General features: G+C 39.3%; 1 protein-coding gene across 12 annotated transcripts in view; it reads right to left on the minus strand.

Annotated features, from left to right (window-relative positions):
• Positions 1-44: 44 nt before the first annotated feature.
• The window catches only part of ANKS1A (ankyrin repeat and sterile alpha motif domain containing 1A), a 117662-nt gene continuing 100075 nt past the window's right edge, over positions 45-17631 (minus strand). For 5 of the 12 annotated variants that reach the window (XM_081865355.1, XM_081865352.1, XM_081865348.1 and 2 more), the window contains 12 exons: positions 15266-15364; positions 12438-12587; positions 12182-12289; positions 11448-11612; positions 9912-10037; positions 9116-9187; positions 8669-8755; positions 8053-8190; positions 6306-6476; positions 5158-5256; positions 4356-4453; positions 45-4239 (listed from right to left, as the gene is read on the minus strand). In XM_081865355.1, the coding sequence (XP_081721481.1) occupies positions 4200-4239; positions 4356-4453; positions 5158-5256; positions 6306-6476; positions 8053-8190; positions 8669-8755; positions 9116-9187; positions 9912-10037; positions 11448-11612; positions 12182-12289; positions 12438-12587; positions 15266-15364 (1353 nt within the window). In that variant the 3' untranslated portion in view covers positions 45-4199. Of the gene's footprint in view, positions 4454-5157; positions 5257-6305; positions 6477-8052; positions 8191-8668; positions 8756-9115; positions 9188-9911; positions 10038-11447; positions 11613-12181; positions 12290-12437; positions 12588-15265; positions 15365-17631 lie in introns of all 12 variants that reach the window. The other 7 variants (XM_081865357.1, XM_081865351.1, XM_081865349.1 and 4 more) reach the window with 5 other exon arrangements.

Raw genomic sequence — 17631 nt, forward strand, 5'->3', positions numbered from 1 at the left:
TAAACAATACAGACCAGTATACCACATCAACCCATACAGAGAGATGTTGTGTCTAATTTTATTAATTTAGTCTGCTCTAAGTCATACAATTATGAAAAACAAACAACAAAACGACTGCTGGAAGCCCAGGAATATTTACAGTCTCGCCTTGTTGTAGTGAGGTCAGTCTATGTTGTTGCACAGATTGGTTATGTTTGGTACCACAAAAAACTGGACAGATTTAACAATTTTTATATACAGAAAATAAAAAGGAAATAGTTCAAGTATCAAAATACAAAGACAGATTAAATAACATTTTTATTACAAATCAGTCCCACTGCCATACATCACAATTAGCAAAGGAGTGTCTACATTGTAAACCAAACTGCCTGTTACCAAGAATCGACCTGCCCTCTTCAGGTGCAAGCATAGCGGAAATTCCTGCTGCTAGACATCCATACTGATCATGCAAAAGGAGACAATGTAGGAGTGAGGTATCACCCAACTCATTTTAGTTTCACGAGTGTAGAAGTTATTTTAAAAAGTGAGGTACCCTCAGATATCTGGTCTGCAGGAACAGCACAACTCTTAAACTGCTCTAGAATTTATTTGGGGGGGGGGCTGAATTGTTATGTACCTCAGAAATCAAATAAAACTTTCATCTCAAGCTAAGAAAGTCAAAAAGGCCAGATCCTATGAGCCAACAATGGCATGTACAAAATAAAAAGATTGCAAGAGTTTGATTTTAATAACGTGATTTCCCATTCAAGAGCTAAGGAGTAGTTCCTTCAGCCCCCTTAACATTTATAGTGTTTTCTCCCAGACACAAAAGATAAAAAGAAGTCTACAGAAGACATACATCTTTTTGAAAAGGGAAACATTTGGAGCACTGGGGGGGAAAGTATTGATGATGCCACTACAGCATAGGTTGGTGCTAGAACAGCAACAGCATTTTCATTGAAGATCTCAAAACGCATTCAGTGCCAGGAATATAGGGCACTTTTCTCAGTGTGCTGCAAAACCCCACAGAGAGGCAAGAGTCTCAAATATTGTACTAGTATTCAAACTGCTCGGAGCCCAGGAATAACTAAAATTCATAGGAAAAGTCCAGACCAGAATGGCTTTGATTACCTTCTTATAAAGAATGCCTAAGCAGGAGATACTGTCATAGATATTGCTATGTCCGTGTAAACTCTGAGAAAGGAAGCACCTGATCACTGGAAGAAGCAAGTTGGAAGCTTTCGCTCATTCTGTCACCATGTTCTAAGGCTATCCTCTCTATAGCAAAACAGTTCAGTGTGCATTCTCTCACAACAGTTATAAGTACCTCAGTATTTATAACCATCACCAGCATACCATTCACATATGAATATAAAGGAATGTTAATATTTCCAAAATTCATCCACCAATTATTTCCAAAGCCAGGCCTTTGGGATGATGATTTGGTTTTTTCTCGATACCTTTTCATCTGGAATAAGACTAAATTACATTTTAAAGATACAGAAGTCGAAACAAGCCATTAACAAAATAGCAGGGTACCACAAGCTAACACAGACTTATTTGCACTTCCTCAGATAGGCTATAGAAAGATGTATATGTCACAGCCATAGCCAAAACCAGTGTTCGAGACTGTGATACTCTATGTGAAGTATACAGTCATTCTTGGGTGGAGTAGAACAAGAAACAACTGTTTCAGCATAATGCCCAAAATCTCTCCACATCTTTTTCATATTGTGAAACTGATATACTAAGTATACTTAAATTATGAACTAGTATAAAAAGTGCTAATCAGTGAAATAACTACTTAAAAATCCCAAACCATCAGGGCACAACCACATTTTCAAAAATATGGTACAGGAATGAGATGCATGGAGCTACAGTCCAGTTATTCAATGTATACATAAATGTGTGACAAAACTGTACTTAACCAGAAAAGAAATACTGCAATAATAAGAGTTCTTTGCAGTAAAAGCACACTTGTACCAGGCATCAGTTCAGCAATGGTCATGAAGGGTTAAATATTGATAATTTTTATTAAAAACGCCCTGTTTCCCACCGGTTTCACTGCAGCTGTGAAGGGTGTACAGTACCTTCACAGTTGCCAGTACCTTCAAAGTTTAATATTGCAGTGACTTCAGAATCTTTGTCTACTACTTAGCAACCTCAAGTGTATAATGCTTAATATTCTAGCATTCACTCAGCCTATGCTGTAAGACAGGCAAATTCACATTTTCTTTTAACAGTTAAGATTCTCCACTTTCATCAACACAACATGTTATGCTGAAATTGTGGATTTCACAATATTGCTGAATGTACACCACTGTTTTAAATCAGAGCATCAGTCTCTTAACCTCAGATGTTTCATTCTCTTGCTAAAAACACATACTGCTTTTTGTCAGCTTGTAGCTGGAATCTTTTCACTCAACTCTGGAAGTCCTTAATGAGCAGCCAAGGACATATCCCAGAGCCGGGTGTTGATCTTCATACATCACGGTTTCTCTGCTTCTTAGTGCTCTGCCCCTTTACTACATTTCCATGGAAGAACGCGGATGTCTGCTATTCAGCTTGGCAGAAGGCAAACAGAATGGGGACAATATTAATGGAAAGAAATATAGGGAACGAGCTATTCATTCATGTAAAACTATTGAGGGAAGCCTTCAGTTGCAGTGATGGAGAAGTTAATGGCCACAGCTTTGTGTGTTTTATAGCCATATGGAGGATGCCCTCTGTTCATAACCAACTGCTCTGATGCTTCTTGGATAGTTTACCATTAAAAGGCACATGTACTATGTTATCTGGTTTTCAGGAGAGAGAAAAATCACCAATAACTCCTGCAACTCTTACTGACAGAGATTAAAACTATTCATATTAGGGAAATAATTGTTTGCTTTTTGAGAATAAAAGCAAAGCACAGATATATTTCTTAATAATCAAACGTGCAGTAGTCTAAAGAGACTAAATTCTTCAACTGCTATAATTGTACCTAGTTATAACGTAGTATAATTTCCTAGACATAATTCCAGGGACAGTGGGCAGATATCTGGCCCTACCTCACCTATCATCAACAACTGTCTCACTGCTGGCCCTATTCTCTGAACAGAGAGAGATAAAAAATTGTTTGAAATCTTTGTCCAATATAGTGACTTCTCTACTCTAACAGTATCAGAAATAATCTCTTATTATCAAAAGCTGGTCCTAATCCAACATTTCTTTGCAATCATTGTTTAATGAGCTACGTAAAGTTTGCCATTTGAAGAATGTAATAAGGCAAATACAACAGACAGCTCACCTGCTTGAAGACAAATAAATGCCAAATATTTTGATAGTGTCAGTGTGCCTTGGAATGCTACATTTAGCAATTTTTAAAGGGATGCTATTTGCATGAAATTTTGACCCCTTTTCTTCTAAAGGGGAACTGTGTTCTGTTACAGCAAAAGCACACCCTTGATTGTCAGTCTTTGTGTACAATTTAGTGACATGTGCCTTTGAAAGTTTCAATTTTAACAAGAGTTTGGGGGGGGGAATCAATTCAAAATTATTATTTATAAGCAGATTGGTTAACCTGAACAGAAAGTGATAATTCCAGGAAACGATTAAAAAAAAAAAAAGGCATCGTGATTAATGAACAGCTGAAAACATCCCTTTTTGGCATTTTCTTAAATATACCAAGCCTAACTCCTAGGAAAAAGGAAAAGCGCTTAATTAGAGCAGACGCACTGCCAAGTAGAACTTTATATTATACCATGCATTCAGATATCCAAGGACAGCAAAGATTGTGAGCAGCATCCATGCTAGGAAATCTGGTGAGCAAGAGGTTTGCAAGCAGTATCACAGTGGTTAGTGTCTTCTGAGACGATAAGTAGAAGAGTGCTACTTGTTGGAAACAGTTTTGTGGCCATGACTCAGTATGGAGGTATAAATCTAAATTGAGACAGCATGTACATATGAGACCAAAGTTGTAGAACAGTCCAAGGTTTAGAATGATAAATAGAAAAGGCCTATGGAGTGTTACTTCACCCCACAAATTCACAGTGTCAAAATGAAGAGAAAGTCAAGAAACACTGGGTGTTTTCTGAAATCCACATATTTGACTCCTACAGGCTTCATTTCTCCCACCTCACAGACATCTAAAACAGGTAGCTCTCTCAGTGAGTTACACTTGTTTCCATTAGGAGTATTCACAGCGTTCAGAAGAGATCAGATACAAAATGCTGTTTAGTCTATGGTATCCTAGTGCTGTTGCCTCTGATGGTGCCACACCTAGTGTCAGCAATGGAAGGAAGGAGGGATTTAGAACAGCAGACAGATCAGACTGCAAAGGCACGGTTAGACTGGATGGATGCAGGATTTGTTTTCAGAAGATAGTAGTCTCATACTTAGTGCTGAGGGTCCTCTTGGAATCCTGCTTGGGCTCTACAACCCAGGACACACTAGCATGGGACTGGGAGTCTTGGTCCACTTCAGATGGCTCAAGCTAGAAAACATTAAAAGGAGAGAGCATATCAGCCAAGCTGCTCATTTTGAAAATGTGAAGGCAAACCTGGATACATTTTTAAAAGCTCTGTACAAAGACAGCTTTGGGAGGGAGCTGCCTAGGTCAGATTTTTTTAAAAAGTATTTAAAGCAGAGGATGTGCACATGTACAAGTATTTACCACTTAAAATGTTACCATAAAGACTTGGACCAGTTTTTCAGATTAAAGAAATAGATACAGCTCATTTTGGAAGAACAAATTAAATTTTGTTTAAGCCCAAATCAATTCTCAATTCAAGGTAGCAGTTTGTTGAAATTCACTAGAAACAGAATGCTTAGTTGGAGTTTAAAGTGTTATATTCAGCTATCTAAGGTTAGGTTTTTATGATCTGATATCTTCTCTTAGACAAGAGAACTCTTCTCCTTGAATGTTAAATTGATTTTAATACGGCAAAACTCGGCAAATGTTGCACTGAAGAAACATTTTATGCTGGTGGGAAGTGTTACAAGCTTGTCCTTGAAATGCCTCTTGTGTAATGTATAGGAAAGCTTGAATGAATTAACCTAGCAAGGTCAAGACAGAAGGGAACATAGACAGAGCAGCAAAACTAAGGGGAAAGAATGAGGGAATCACTGAATGTGAGTTGGTTTGATAACAGAAAACGTTTGTAACGAGAGACATGTGACTGCAAGAATGGTAAAGACCTTAGCTCCTTGACTAACAGATTGCAGCGGCAGATAGGAGGGACGGTGTGTAGTACAGGTGTGACAGTAACAACAGCGACTATCGGGAGGGAGCGGCACCTGAGGAACGGGAGCAAGCAAAACACAGACAAAAGGTAACATTAAAGGAGAGCAACAAGTATAGAGAGCACATGGGCCAGTACTCTGGTATGTTTATTTCCTTGCTAGATTGACAAGGACTCTTTATGGGAACTGCTGGAAAAAAGAAAACTAAGTACTCAGTAAATGTGTCATTGATTACATGTTTCTGTCAGTCCTACAGAGGAAACTTCAGAAAGAAAGGGAGAAAGCCTGTGTGCACAAGGCACCAGCAACTAGTAGTTCTAAAAGCAGTAAATTCTTTTTAGGGTGTCAATATAGCCTGTAGGCTGCCCAAGCAACAATTTTGGAGGGAAAAGAACTTTACAGCACAAACAGTCTTGATAGCAAAAATACTCTCCTGTGTCTTCATGGGTTCTCATTTTATTGCATTTCATCATGCACAGTTTTCAGCCAAGCAGTGGTTGCATGTAACATGTTTAACTTAACAGATTTTGGTCCAATATCTGTGTTGTCTAGAACTGTTGAGAAATGCCTCACAGCAGGCAGACCTTTGTCATTCAGTGGTATGTAAGCTGGGACTTTACTATTTCAATCAGACGCATGAATCCACCACATGGTAGATGGTAGTGTGAAAGAGAATCATTTTCTGTGAAAGTATTTCCCTATCCACTACCCTTTTTTTTTTCACTTTCAAACTATCAGCACTGTCCAGACAAAACACAGGATTACCACGCAGGAGGAATGCAAGTTAACTCAGGAAAAAATATGAGCAAACACTCTGATTTACTTCAATGAGCAGTTCTGGTATTTGGCCCTTGTCAAAATAGTGATATAATAAAAGGTAAATCTCTTGGTATTAGTATACTTTTAAGCCTTTCCAGTAACTTGCAGTTCTTTCTATTGTCTCATTGTTACTTGCTTGGCTAATTAGCTCTTAACTATCTTACTTACCTGAAAAGGCTCAGTGCAGTATTTTTACAGTATTTTTAAAATCAGCTGTGGTCAGGCATCGTGTCAAAAACTAGGATAACTACAGGAAAGAACCAAAGTTCTTTTAACATACGTACTGCTGATTTCCTCATGCTGGCTCGAGGTTTAGGCACCGGTTTTGAAGATTTTGTTTCTATCATTTCAGCTGTCAAAGCACCTGGAGGTTTTGATTTTTGGGCTTGGAGGGCCAGCTGGTAGGCTACTTCAAATGCTTGTCCCAATGTCAGAATGATTTCATATGTTAGATTCTTGAGAAAATAAACACAAAGTATAACTTACTTCAGAAAGTAATGCCAAGAGTTATGATGCTAGTCTGTTTCTACAAACAAAATGAGTGCTGAGTGCTGTCTGGTATCTTGAAGACCATTTTATATGACAATCCTGTGTGTAAAAATTAGGGAATAAGCCCCATTTTGTATAATGAGGTAGTGATGGCCGTTGGGACTGGTAGGGCAGAAGGCTGGGAGGCAAACAGTAGGTGGAGCTAGAGCAAATGACAGTCTAGAGTCGGCTAATTCTAGCTTTGCCCTCCTCCTCCTCTCCACCACATGGACTAAAGAGGGGGAAGCTGTGAGCTGAAGCTCCCAACTTCATTTATTTAATATACTTATATACAGCTTAATATGAAAAAAGTATCTAAATGGTTTACAAAAATATTATACAAGATATATCTACACAACAACAACAACAACAACAACAACAACAACAACAACAACAACAACAACAGGTAAAACAATAAAATCTCCCTAAAGCAAAATGTAACAGCACACTTTGAAAATATCTCAAGAGTCAGCAGACATGACTCAATAGCCTGGCCACCAAGTACCTGTAAGGTGGACGGAGGATCAGAGATCTACAGTCATCTAGAGCCCACCCAACCCTTCTTTGGAGAGCAAAGCCACTGTGGAAATACAAAGTTTGTCTGAGCAAACAGCTTCTGACGGGTACCTTTTAAAGTTATCCCTTTGTTCTGTGTGACTTTGGGCTTGCTGACACCAGTCACAGGAAAGAAAGGATTCTGCCATAAGAAGGGATTCTGCCCAGTCAAGTCAGGCTACTGCCTTAAGCTTTGTGAGGCTAGTACTGGTATTGCCTTGCTCTCAGGACTTAGGAGCCCCTCTGGATTATTAACACTGGATTGACCTGGCAATTGAACAGTTTCTGGGAGGCTTAAAACCCAGCACTTTTTGCACAACTCTCTGAGCAGTGATTAGTGGCAGTTCCAGAACAAAAATACTGGTGAGGGCACAGAAAGGGCAAAGTGCATTTGGGGGTAGTGAATTTGAAAAGTATTTCTACTGTGTAACCAAAAGTAATCAAGTAATGGATGGGAGGTGAGCAATTTGTATGGGAAGACACTCTATTCCCCCACCCCACTATGTTGCCTATGGCTGCAGTTAATGTCCAGGATTGTAACAAAAAGCAGAAACATACTTCAGAATTCTGTGCAACATACATAGCTCTGCCATGAAAATCTTTTTTATCATGCAAGTTCTAAAATCCAAATATAAAACATTTGATACACCTCCAGTATTTACTTCTCACTTCCTACACATTATACCCTATATTTTGTAGAGAAAGCACTGTGGATTTTTAAATGTGTTAGAGAGAGTACCAGGACTGTTAGCCATTTCACATTCAGGGCAAAGAAACTCTGGAGGAAAGTCCAGCATATGTTGCTTAAATCCTTGCACCCCATGTTTGCATATATGAATTACCAGCATTCCAAAAGCTTTTTGCTGCAAACCAATTACCTACAGATTATTTTTAGCAAGGCAAAATACAAAGCAAAGAATCAAGCCATTTATATTCTACATTACTTACTACATCAATGGTACTGAAGACATGGCAGTAGTGGTGGCTAGTTTGCAAGTCCTTTGTGATATAGGCAAATGTACAGAGATCCTCCGGGTCCTGTGCAGCACAAGAGATGTTCCGGATTTCGTGCTCAGCAATAACATTCTGCCAAACAGAAACAAACAGCTTTTTTTGCTCAGTAACTGAGATTATCTTACGAAAACACTATTCACAATAAAATAACTTTTTATTACATTTATTTATAACTAAATAACAACTAAGATTTTGGGTTAGAATACCCTGGATGGTATTCAACTAACTTTTACTCAGAGCAGATCCATTAAAATTAGCGTCTATGACAAACTTCAGTCCATTGTTTTCAATATGTCTACTCCGAGACATTCTTTCAGCAACAAAAGCAGCATCCAAATACAGACAAGCACTATCTGAAAAACTGATACAAGGGAAAAATCAATCTCTACCTAACTTCTCTAGTGGCAATTCTTACAGGATTTACCATGACATTTTGATGTATTTACTGATAAGGAATGGGTAGTTGCATAACAGATTAATTTCCATGATGTCACTGTCACTTGACATTCAAGATTTTAAGTATTAACTATGAGCTTAAGATCGTTCTCACCTTGTTAGATGCATCAATGAATTTCACTCCTTTGTAAGTGATAGATAATATTATAGTTGGGGTCTTCTTCATATGCTCTGTTGATTTCTTTGTAAAAGAAAAAAACTCATTAAGAGGCATGAATAAAACATATCCGCATCAGGTTTTGGAAGAACTATGCTAGGTTTTTAAAGATACATTTTCAAGGCAATGAAAATTCAGTGAAGTATATATATAATATATATACAACAAGGTATAATCAGACTTTACACACCCTAGCAGTAAATACTGCATACCAGCTGAAAACATGGTAACAGATAATTGTAGGGCAATTACGAAATTTTGAAGTTTTGTGGTTTGGCTGTTATATCTTGTGCTTGCAGCAGCCTCCAAATCTTGAGCTACACAACACAGTTTACTTTTCAAGACTGGTATCAGAAGCTTTGATTTTACACAGTGCACACCTACCCTCATCTTTGCACAGGCATCCTGTGTAGATTCTGTCCCTCGAAGATCTTTTATTAACATGGAACCTAGATACTGTTTGAAACGGGGGAACAGTAGCAGCAACTATTAACACAAATATTTGTACCCCAAAAGATGAGAAGATATTCTTGCTTCCAAAAGGAACCAGGCAATCTTATAAACTTCTGCCTGGATAAGGCCAAACTGTACTAAGTAAAAGCTATTATGTAAGTGGCAGGACCATGCTTTCCAGCAAAGATGGGAAATCTGTTGCCTTCAAATCTTGTTGAATTGCAGTCCCCAGTAGCCACAGTCAGCATAGCCAACCGTCAGGGATGATGGAGATTGTAGTCCAACATCTGGAAGATCACAGGTTCCTCATCCATGCTTTACAGGAAGAACCAAGATTATGCAGCAGATGAATTAGAATCATAGAACTGTAAAGTTGGAAGGAATCTCAAGGGTTATCTAGACCAGCACTGTGCAATGCAGAAATCACAGCTTAAAAATCCCCCAACAGATGACCATCCAACCTCTGTTTAAACCTCCAATGAAGGAGAGTCCACCACCTCCCAAGGTAGTCAGTCCTACTGTTGAACAGCTATTACCATCAAAAACTTCTTCCTAGTGTTTAGTGAGAATCTTTTTTGTAATCTGAATCCATTGGCTTGAGTCCTCCCATCTGGAGCACCAGAAAACAAGCTTGCTCTGTCTTCCATATGACAGCTCTTTAGATATTTGAAGATGGCTATTATATCCACCTTAATTTAATTTGTCTAAGAATCTAGAATATACTTACATTGGCTTCATACCCACAGGATTCAAATATAAGCTTCTCTGGTTGATGCTGCCAGTGTTGGACAGGGGCATAAGCAGCAGCCAGACTAGGGGGTCTGAGTGTAAGTTTAGATTCACGGCGTTCCTCCTGAAAACACAAGTTGCAGTTATAGTCAGAATTTGGTCTGGCATGCCTGCTCTACTGAGCATATTTACCAAGGGCTCTGCTCCTGCTCAAGTTGCTTGCCAAGCTCATCTACAACCCTGCCTACCCTTCACCAATTCCCCCACCCTCAGACCTCACCAATGCCCCCAACCCAACAGACCAAGGTGGAAAATCCTTTTGGCTCCCACTCCCTTTGATGGTAGTAGAAAAGAGGGGGAATCTCACTTGTCAATCATAAATCTCCCACAAGAAGGATGGAAGCAGAGAAGGGAAACAAAGGCAGCTGGGAGGCCCAAGTGTGACAACAGCCTTAGGGAAATGCATAATAGGATTAATATATTTATAACCTCTTTTCCACATAGTTCAAAGCCATATATGCTTACAAAAATATAAATAAACAACTATCACCGGAAAAGCACATATAAGACATAGCATCCATGGAACATTTATGTTCTCATTTAAATGTGTGAAAAAGGAAGGTTTTACTGTCTTTTTAATAAGATAACAATGCTGGTGTCTTCCAGAGTTTTGGGGCTAGTGCTGAAACAGTCTCTGCTATCTTAATCAGTTTAATGAAAGCAGCAGACAGCAAGGCCAACTGAACCTCATCTGGCAAGTGGGCTCACATGGGCTATTACAAATGTCAAAACAGCATCACACAATACCATCCTTGTGACTAGGGTAGTGTCTGGCTACCTCTAAAAATGTCTTGAACTAGGCAGGCACGTTTCCACTGTAACATACAAGATATAAAGGCAGACAAAGCTTGATAAACAGCGACAAACTGGCTGCTGTATCTCAGCAATTATAATAATGTTAATAATGTCAAGACTGGGAACACCCATAACTAGACACCCCTCCCCATGGCAATTGCAGTTTCTGAGAGCCTTAAAAACCAGTACTTTTTGCACAACTGTCTGAGCAGTGATCAGTGGCAGTTCCAGGATAAAATACTGGTGATAAGCAGCAATGCACTAAATCTGCTTCCATATTGGGGGTGGCAGAGGCAGCAGCAGCAGCCATACTTCACTACTGTGGGTCTCCAGTCGGCGAATCTGTGCTACAGCTCCCATGAGATTCCCCCTCTCTTCTACTACCATCATAAAGTAACTTTGATTCTTCTTGCTACATTTCACAGTGCCATTTCCCAACTTGTGGAAACCAAACCAGCTGCAAGGCTTTCATGCCTCCACCCACCAATGTCAGTCATGCCCCTCAGATGTCCTCACCAGAGCAGGTAGCCGCCATCTTAGAGCATAACAATCTATTTCTAATTTACCAGAGCCAACCAGCCATTCCCCTCCATGCCCTGCTCAACAACAGCTGTAAGGTTAGAGACTCCTGTTTTACAAGCTAATAGAAGAATTTCTAGAAGAAAAAATAATGGAATACCTGTGCCTTGAGTCTCTCTGTTCTGGGGTATGATGCAATGTCATGGCTGCTCTCATGCCTCTTCTTTCCAGCATCCCCCAAAGGCAGCAGAAGATCTGCAGACCTCCCTGTACAAGAGTCACTCTGACTTAGGGGTGAAGATGTCTGGGATATCAAATCCTGGCACTGAAATCAGAGTGGTACACATTACAAGAATTAGATTTTCACAGGGTATATTCAGAGCAACTTGCCCACAATAAATAAAAATGCCCCTATCAGGCAAGGCTCAGTCCCCCCCCCCTTTTGTTTTAGTATGATCGTTAAGGTCAACATAACCAGTAAAAAGGAAGTCTAGTTCATTTATACCCTGCTTTTCCATGATGAACTGTACTCAAAAGTGCTCACATTAACTTATTATAAAAGTACATAATATTCTAAAAGTTACAAAACATATCAACAAATTCAAATGAGACTTAGTTAACGTCCATTATGAAGAAAATTGATTTAATTTGGGGCTGTTTACTTTGTAGAGACAGAAGTATAAATGTTGCATTTCTATTCTATGACTTGAGGTCCACCTGGAACTGTTCTGAAGAACCTGAGTTCTAAACTTTCAAATGGCTTCCAAAATCCAGAGGCATGTGCTCACTCTCAAAGTTTAATTAAAATGGTGTGTAGAAAGAAAAGCAAGACCCACTGGGGACAGAAATGCTGTAGCCACCTCCCCCCATTCTTTCTTAAAAACGATGACTCACTCTTAGCTGAGAGAACCGTGGTGGTTTCTGTGGGGGCTCCTCGTATGGTCTGTCTGCCAGAGAGGCTATTATACGCTTACGATGGCCAATAAGATTTACCTTAAGTACCTGCAGGAAAAGAGAATGTCAGAAAAACATGCTACAAAAAACTTTCTACATGGTGGCTTCTCAGTATTAACACAGTGCTGCAATGTTTCACCTTGTGAATCACCAGAATTTTCATCTTAACTGGAACTGAATAGGGTTAGCAACTTACATTTACTAGTTCTAGTTCCCAGAGGTTTTTCACAGAGTCTATAGAGCTATAGCCACTCGACAAAAATGATTGAATATAATCCTGCAGCCCCAGGGAGTCAAGCCATACAGGAACAGAAGGCTGAGTCCCATCACAGCCCAGAGATTTCACCTGCAGAAGGAGCAAGACAGAAAAGTGTTATAGATGCGTAAGAATCAGGTGTAAACATAGCGCTAAGTTGGATACAACCCACAGTAAAAGTCACTTAGCGGTGTACAGTGGTACCTCAGTTTTTGAACAGCTTAGTTCATGAACAACTTGGAACCTCAACGCTGCAAAACTGGGAGTAGGTGTTCCAATTTTTGAACTTCTTTTCGGAAGCCGAACGTGCTCTATTTTGAGTCCCCGCGTGTTTCCGTTGCGCTGCTAATTTGTGTCCCCGTTTCCTGTTGTGCTGCTAATTTGTATCCCCCTGTTTCCTGTTGCACTGCTAATTCCCCCCCCCCCATTGTAATTCAAGCCTTCCGTGTCCAACTGCAGTGTTCTAAGGTGATATTTGGAGCTTATATTTGGTGCTTTTGTTTTTGCTATTTATTTTGCATTTTTTGTTTTGAGGTTTTTTCAGTTAATTTGTTATTGTGACTGTGTGGATCCCAGTCCAGCTACTGATTGATTGACTGATTGTGTGACTGTGGAAATGGATAAAAGCCTCCCATCCAAACAATGACTATCATCAGTGCGGGTAAGAAATTTTTTTAATTTTTATTTTTATCATCTACAATACTGTTTTATTTATTTTATAGTACAGTACATTGATTATTGCTTTCATTTTATGGATCAATGGTCTCGTTAGATAGTAAAATTGGAACGGATTAATCCATTTTGCATTACATGCAAGTGGGTTGCTGGTAACTTTGTTGCACAACAAATTTTCACTAGTGCAGCTATTAAATTGGATTATTCTGTTGCATGACATTAAAACTTGTCCATCTGCTAGCACAAGAGCCCTTGCATTATTATACAGAGAATATTGGATACATCCAATTTTCATTTGACTGTGTAACTCCAGTCTGTATTTGGTTGTAGCAACTATACAGTGATTAATAATTTCCCTGTGAGGTAGGGCTAACTACAGAATGCATGAAATTCCAGGGCAGTGCCTCCCCCCCCCCAAGCTGTTTTGTGAATATGAGTGGGGAAATTAAGCATGGGAGTAATGGGAGGAGCTTCTTCATTTTTTTCCTCACCTGCTGCTTCTCTGTTCTAATGTGCTCCCTAAAACTGCTTTTAATCCAAAGCACTTACTCTACAGCTGTACTCTGTAGGGAAAAATACATGTATTTGCATGTAATGTTTAATTATACCCCACAGTTACTTAAGTGCCTGAGTTGAAGTGAGTTGGCTTGGAAGTGAATTAACTAAAGGTACAGTTGTCAGCAATAGATCAAAATTTTGAATGTCAATGGCACAGTAACCATTGCAGAGAGAAGTAGAACAAATCCAAGAGGGACTGGTCTAATCTAGCAAGTGACTGTTGGTGGAACCAAAACAGTCTCACATAAGGAGGGACAATGATCAGGAACCTGAAGAGATAAAATTTGTCAAAACCACTCTTGGAAATGCACCCTTCCACAATGACCAGAGGCTTTCATTGACCCATTGTGGAAAAGGGAGCAAGCTTAATGCACAACACCAGGCAATTAACTGAATTCATCCAGGGGGAAACATGCAGTGTAACAACATGGATCTATGGTTAAATCCTATTGCTATCAGAAATTCAGCTTCTTCTGGAACTTTTAATTGGTAGCACAACCAAAAGCTTTCTTCATGGCAAAGCATAATATAGAACCTCACGGTAAGCTTCCTTCTATGGAATTTGCTTCTTAAAAAGCAGACACTATTGAACAAACAAACCACTTTACTTGGCTCTGTAAGAAGCAGGCTGTTTTGGAATGTAAAATTAAAATGTCTATTCTAGGAGGAGCCACTTCACTCACTTTAAAACCTTCCTGTTCCATTGTTTTAAAAAAGACTATGTGAAATTATAATATATAGAAACACCCTATATTTCCAATAATGGAACCAGACAAGGACATTTAAATATAGAAATATTTCGATTGGCATTCTGGGAGAATGGCAACCCTACATTGTCTACACAAACAGAGGAAAAACCTGTTGTGAAATCAGGAAGTCTTTAACCTCTAATAATAATAATAATAATAATAATAATAATAATAATAATAATAATAATAAATTTTATTTATATCCCGCCCTCCCCAGCCGAAGCCGGGCTCAGGGCAGCTAACAACAATCAAGTAATCAAACAATCAAATAATCCAACATTCTAAAAACATTTCATTATAAAAATTAATTAAAATCAAATTGATGGCAACCGTTAAGCAAAATTCTGTGCAGGTTGCCAGAGGAGGGAGTCAGGCTGCGCCCTGACCAAAGGCCTGGTGGAACAACTCTGTCTTGCAGGCCCTGCGGAAAGATGTCAGGTCCTGCAGGACCTGACTACTTTAATCTTAGTTTTATCATGATTAAACTGAGATTTGTTCAAAATGTTTGCATGCACCTGCTTTGGTGATATCTTCTCATTAACTCAGTTTACTTAGAAGCTGCAAAAAAACATGTATCTTTCAACACAATTCTGACTCCACTATTTGGACTCATGCTTAATAGGAAAGCAATACTAAGCCCTCTCCTTACAATGTCTATTAATATGGCAGAATACAATTATTTGCTTCTCCTCCTGTAAAATTATTTGTTCACTCATAATTATGGAATTCAAGGTATTCCAATACTAAAAATTATGTTTTCATGTGAAAACACAAATTCATTCTAACCTTAGGAAGAGACCGTGCTGCCTGAAGAAGTTTTCTGCGATGCTGTGGGTCACTAATACCAATCTCTCGAAGGTCCTGATCTTCCATGACATTGCTGCCCTGTAGGAAGACAAGAGGCAGACATGAAATAAGGCTCAGCAACAGCACAAAAATGAAGCTCAGCAGCTTTGCATTTCAATAAAAACTGTGTTTCATAATTTTTGTTTTTACCAGGTCTTTGATTGTATAATAAAAATGGTTGTTTCACAACTCTGCATCATGCAAAAACTCCATGTAAATACAGAATTTGGGCACAGACTTCAACACCCTGGGAATCTCAGCTTTGATTTTAAAAAAATGTTTCTAGTTCTTAAAGCAGTGAGGATAGCTTTGCAGATGTGGCGGAGAAACCCCAATGGAACCTCAGCAGCCAAGGTGGAAGGAGCCTACTTTCTAGCATGAGGAACAGGATTTAAGGTATGCATGCTTTCCTCATGTAACAAGCAGAATTAAGGAAGCAAATAAATTCACACAACAGATCATAATTCAGCTTTTCTTGGCATTACCTTTGTACAGAATCAATATTTGATCACAGCTTCAGTCTTGGCCCAGGTATGAAAATTGAGAGCATCACAAGAGCCCTTAGAATAAAAAATCATGGTTCCTCACTAGCTGCTGCTTGGTTATCGTAACACAGTGTAACAAAAGATAGTATCACCAGGGCAAACATTACACAGTTAGAAATCTAAACAACCATGAAAATAACAGGAGTAATCTGGTTATCGTCACAGCAGGACCTGAGTGCAATCAGTACTCTCATCTGTGATTTCCTAAAACTGGTATTCTAAGGGATACTGCCTATAGCAGTTGAGGTAGAACACAGCTGTCTTGACTATTCTCCATGAAATTCTCTAATCCTTCAAAACCATCCAAGTTGGCGACCTTCACTACATCTTGTGGGAGTGACTATCGAGTTTATCCATGTGCTGTGTAAAGTAGTATTTTCTTCCAACATTCAGCTTCACTGAATGGACCATAAGTTCTAGTAATATGAGAGAGGAAGGAAAAACTTTTCCCCATCCACTTTTCTCCACATCATGCATAATTTTATATGACTCCATAATTTCCCCTGCTTGCCTTTTCTCTAAGTTAAAAAGCAACCTTGCCTCAGGAGAGCTGCTCCAAACCCTTGATCATTTTGACTGCCCTTTTCTGAAACTTTTCAAGCTTTATAGGAGAGGGGGGAAATCTGTAGTCATGGACACTTATGAGCATAGAGTTCTTATTTGTTCCCACTCTCAATGACCCTGGCCCCCAAGGTCTAAGGCAAAGACCAATGGATCCTCCAGAAATGGCTCCCTTGCTACCGTCTGCTGCTCTGCAATCTCACTGCATCCCTCCTTCTTTTCTCTCTGTAGGCTTCCCCCTTTCACCTCCTTGCCTCTGCATCAAAGGAGCCTTTTTGTTAAGTGCACTGCATACGTCCCAGCTGCTTGATTCAGGCTATCCAAAGCCTACTTTCACTGCTGGCCCCACTGCATCTCATTCCGTCCAATAAATTTCAGTAGATTGATTTACATGACCTTCCCATTTCATACATGCTCGCTTTCATCAGTCACCCCTTTGATCATAGTTTAACAATCCAGTATACCTGGACGCAGCTTCAGCTGCCTGCCCTTTCCTCGTAGTCAGCTTTGCTAGTGCACTGCACTGGCATGCATGGAAAGCTCGTCTTTGCCTGAATTCCCTTGAGGGCCAGAGAGAGAAAATTGAATTTATTTTAGAGCATGCCAACAATCCAGGGAAGGTCAGTTTCACTGTAATCTATCATGCGTCTCCATGGAGATGGAAGCAACCCAGCCCTCTCTAGAGGAGTGACTTTCATCATTACACTCTTTACAAAGCTCATTATCTCCACATGTGAAGTGTGGAGGAATGACTGAATGAGTACATAGTGCTTAGCAAAGGCAATATTCAACAGCCATTTTACTATATATCTTGTTTTTCTTACAGCTCAGATCCAGCCCAGAACACCCCTTTTATTATTGAAGCGATTAGAAAACCAAAGCTACCTTGTAGCTCATTTTTTGCAACTAAGATTAGCTAACCCAGACTACTGTCCAGTTGTGCTAGATAGTGCTCATATATACATTCAAAACTAGACACAGTTTCCCACACTATTATATGTGATTCTTTTCTCTATTGTGCTTGCTGTAACTAAAATGTGAGAATGGACAGAGAGCTGAAAAGGTGAGCTAAAGTACATATAAATAGCTAAAAGCATAGAGAAAGGAACATGATTTTTTTATCTTGACAAAAAGGTGGGCATCCAGTATAATTCTTCCACATTAAAAAGGTAACATTCAACATGGATTCCCTTTTTGTAA

The sequence above is a fragment of the Podarcis erhardii genome (assembly GCF_964252035.2).
Source record: "Podarcis erhardii genome assembly, chromosome: 6".
NCBI classification, from domain to species: domain Eukaryota; kingdom Metazoa; phylum Chordata; class Lepidosauria; order Squamata; family Lacertidae; genus Podarcis; species Podarcis erhardii.